Source organism: Phytophthora cinnamomi (genome assembly GCF_018691715.1).
Source record: "Phytophthora cinnamomi strain GKB4 chromosome Unknown Contig0, whole genome shotgun sequence".
NCBI lineage: Eukaryota > Oomycota > Peronosporomycetes > Peronosporales > Peronosporaceae > Phytophthora > Phytophthora cinnamomi.
Genome location: NW_027150933.1, coordinates 1,716,794 through 1,718,694, shown reverse-complemented (window position 1 = coordinate 1,718,694; position 1,901 = coordinate 1,716,794). Strand labels below are relative to the sequence as shown.

The 1,901-nt window shown below is 46.6% G+C and overlaps 1 protein-coding gene across 1 annotated transcript; it reads right to left on the bottom strand.

The window, feature by feature from the left end:
• Positions 1-388: 388 nt before the first annotated feature.
• Positions 389-958, bottom strand: IUM83_01981 (putative secreted RxLR effector peptide protein; the record flags this gene model as incomplete). The annotated part of the gene is made up of 1 exon (XM_067925876.1): positions 389-958. One exon carries the CDS (start codon positions 956-958, stop codon positions 389-391), a length of 570 nt encoding a protein of 189 aa, XP_067800777.1.
• Positions 959-1,901: the final 943 nt, after the last annotated feature.

Genomic DNA, 1,901 nt, shown 5'->3' with positions numbered 1-1,901 from the left:
AATAAATGGCAAGGCTCAAATAGGGAGGATCATATAAACAGGTTTGACTGTATCTGGCGAGATCGCTAACAAAAAAAAAGACAAGGTATTTAAATGCGTGTTTCCGTGGGCTGCCGATTAAGAAAACATTGGTTTGGAGTTGATTCTCTACAGTAAAGCGGTATGTACTAGCTATATTCTCGCAATCAAAACGTCATCCAAGCCGTGAAGTTTTCGATATTTTGATATCAACAGATAAAAACAGCGCCATGGATCTTCATTCATCAACACTATCAGACAAAAGAAGAAGAAAAAAAGCAGTTTTTGATATTATTGCCGGCCTTCAACTTTGATGAAACAAGCACAGCTGAGCAATAATAATGTTGTTTTTTGCGGCGGCATCAACATCTTACCCTTTGATTCCATAGTAATACATGACCCAGAAAATGACGAAAATGCCGAACACGGCAAGGAAGCCCACCCCGACCTTGACCCAGAGATTTATCAAGGGGTTCTTCCACGTGCCCGAGGACCTCATGGCGACGGCTCCAATTTCCTTGACGTTGTTCGTAGTCAACGACTTACCCTTTATTTGCTTTGCCATGTGCCTGATGACAGGGAGCCCCATCAGGTACTCACGGAGCCCCTTCTTCCTCTCCAGCTCCTTGACGATCTGGCCGACCTTGGGGTTGTCGATGGCCTTGACAATACCCGGACTGTTCTTCACGGCGCTGCTGATCTTGGGGTTCTTCCGGAATAAATTGGTCAGGAAGCTGGGCATCTTGAAATTTATTCCTCTCTCTTCGTCCTCTGCAGCAGTAGCAGCATCGACTATCGCCGCGTTGCTCTTGAGGTTGCGGCGAGTGATGCCACCGTTCACAGCGTCGGTGGCTCGGATGGTATTCTTGGCGTAGGTGACGTCCGACGCAAACGCTGCGAAGGCGACTACGACGATTAAGAGCAAGTTCCGCTGGTACATCGCGCCCGGACGCTGCGAGACGTTCCAAGGTCTTATCAACGCTGCGGAAAGGGGAGTGCGCACGTGGAGGTCGGTTCGAAATTGAGTCAGTGCATATTCATACCAGTACAGCAGTTTGTGGTCTCAACCGTGTTTACCTACATGTCCAGGTCGCCTTGTAACCGTAAGCGAGATGTTACACGTTCCTTGGGATGGTGAGTCTCCATACTGGGGCAGAGGACAAGTCCACCAATTGCACGTCGATGGGGTTGGTTAAGTTGCAGTGAGCCTCCGCCAGCTCAATTCAGTCATGTACAATAGCACGTAAAATTGACCGCCTGTCAACTAGCATGTCAGCTTGCTCAATTTAACCCCTAGGTTCCCAACGTCGTAAATTACGACATAGCTCGAAAAACAGTAGAGTTTGGGTCGGAACGAATCGGACATGCTTTTATCACGTCTACTTTCGTGAGCGAAAGTGTATAATGTATTGTCATCAGAGATATGTTGTGCATAAATGAGAGGATGCCAGATTTTCAAATCATTTAAAAATGGACATGCATCGATGATTTGATGATCAAAGCCCAGCACTCATCTTTCAACGGTACGATAGTTGCACCTTTGTGTAGGAATACGGCACACATGTTACCATAAACAACACCACCACACAAGTCAAGTACGAAAGTGAATAGAATTGTTTTTTGCGATTCGCATCGAATCAGACAAATGAACAGTCAGACCGAGCGGTGAAATCCAGAACATGTGCGAGTTGTTGAATGTCGTATGGCTCCGTTAAAATGTCTGCGTCTGCGAAATCAATATTACACTAGTACACCAGTTCCCAATCAAGTTGCAAGTTTCCCAGCCAGGCTGCAAAATGTCCCGTCCGTAGGATAGCTAATTCAAGGCTGTGTTGCGACACACAAATTTTAATTCTAGGCTACAGACCAAGCATCCCACGAGC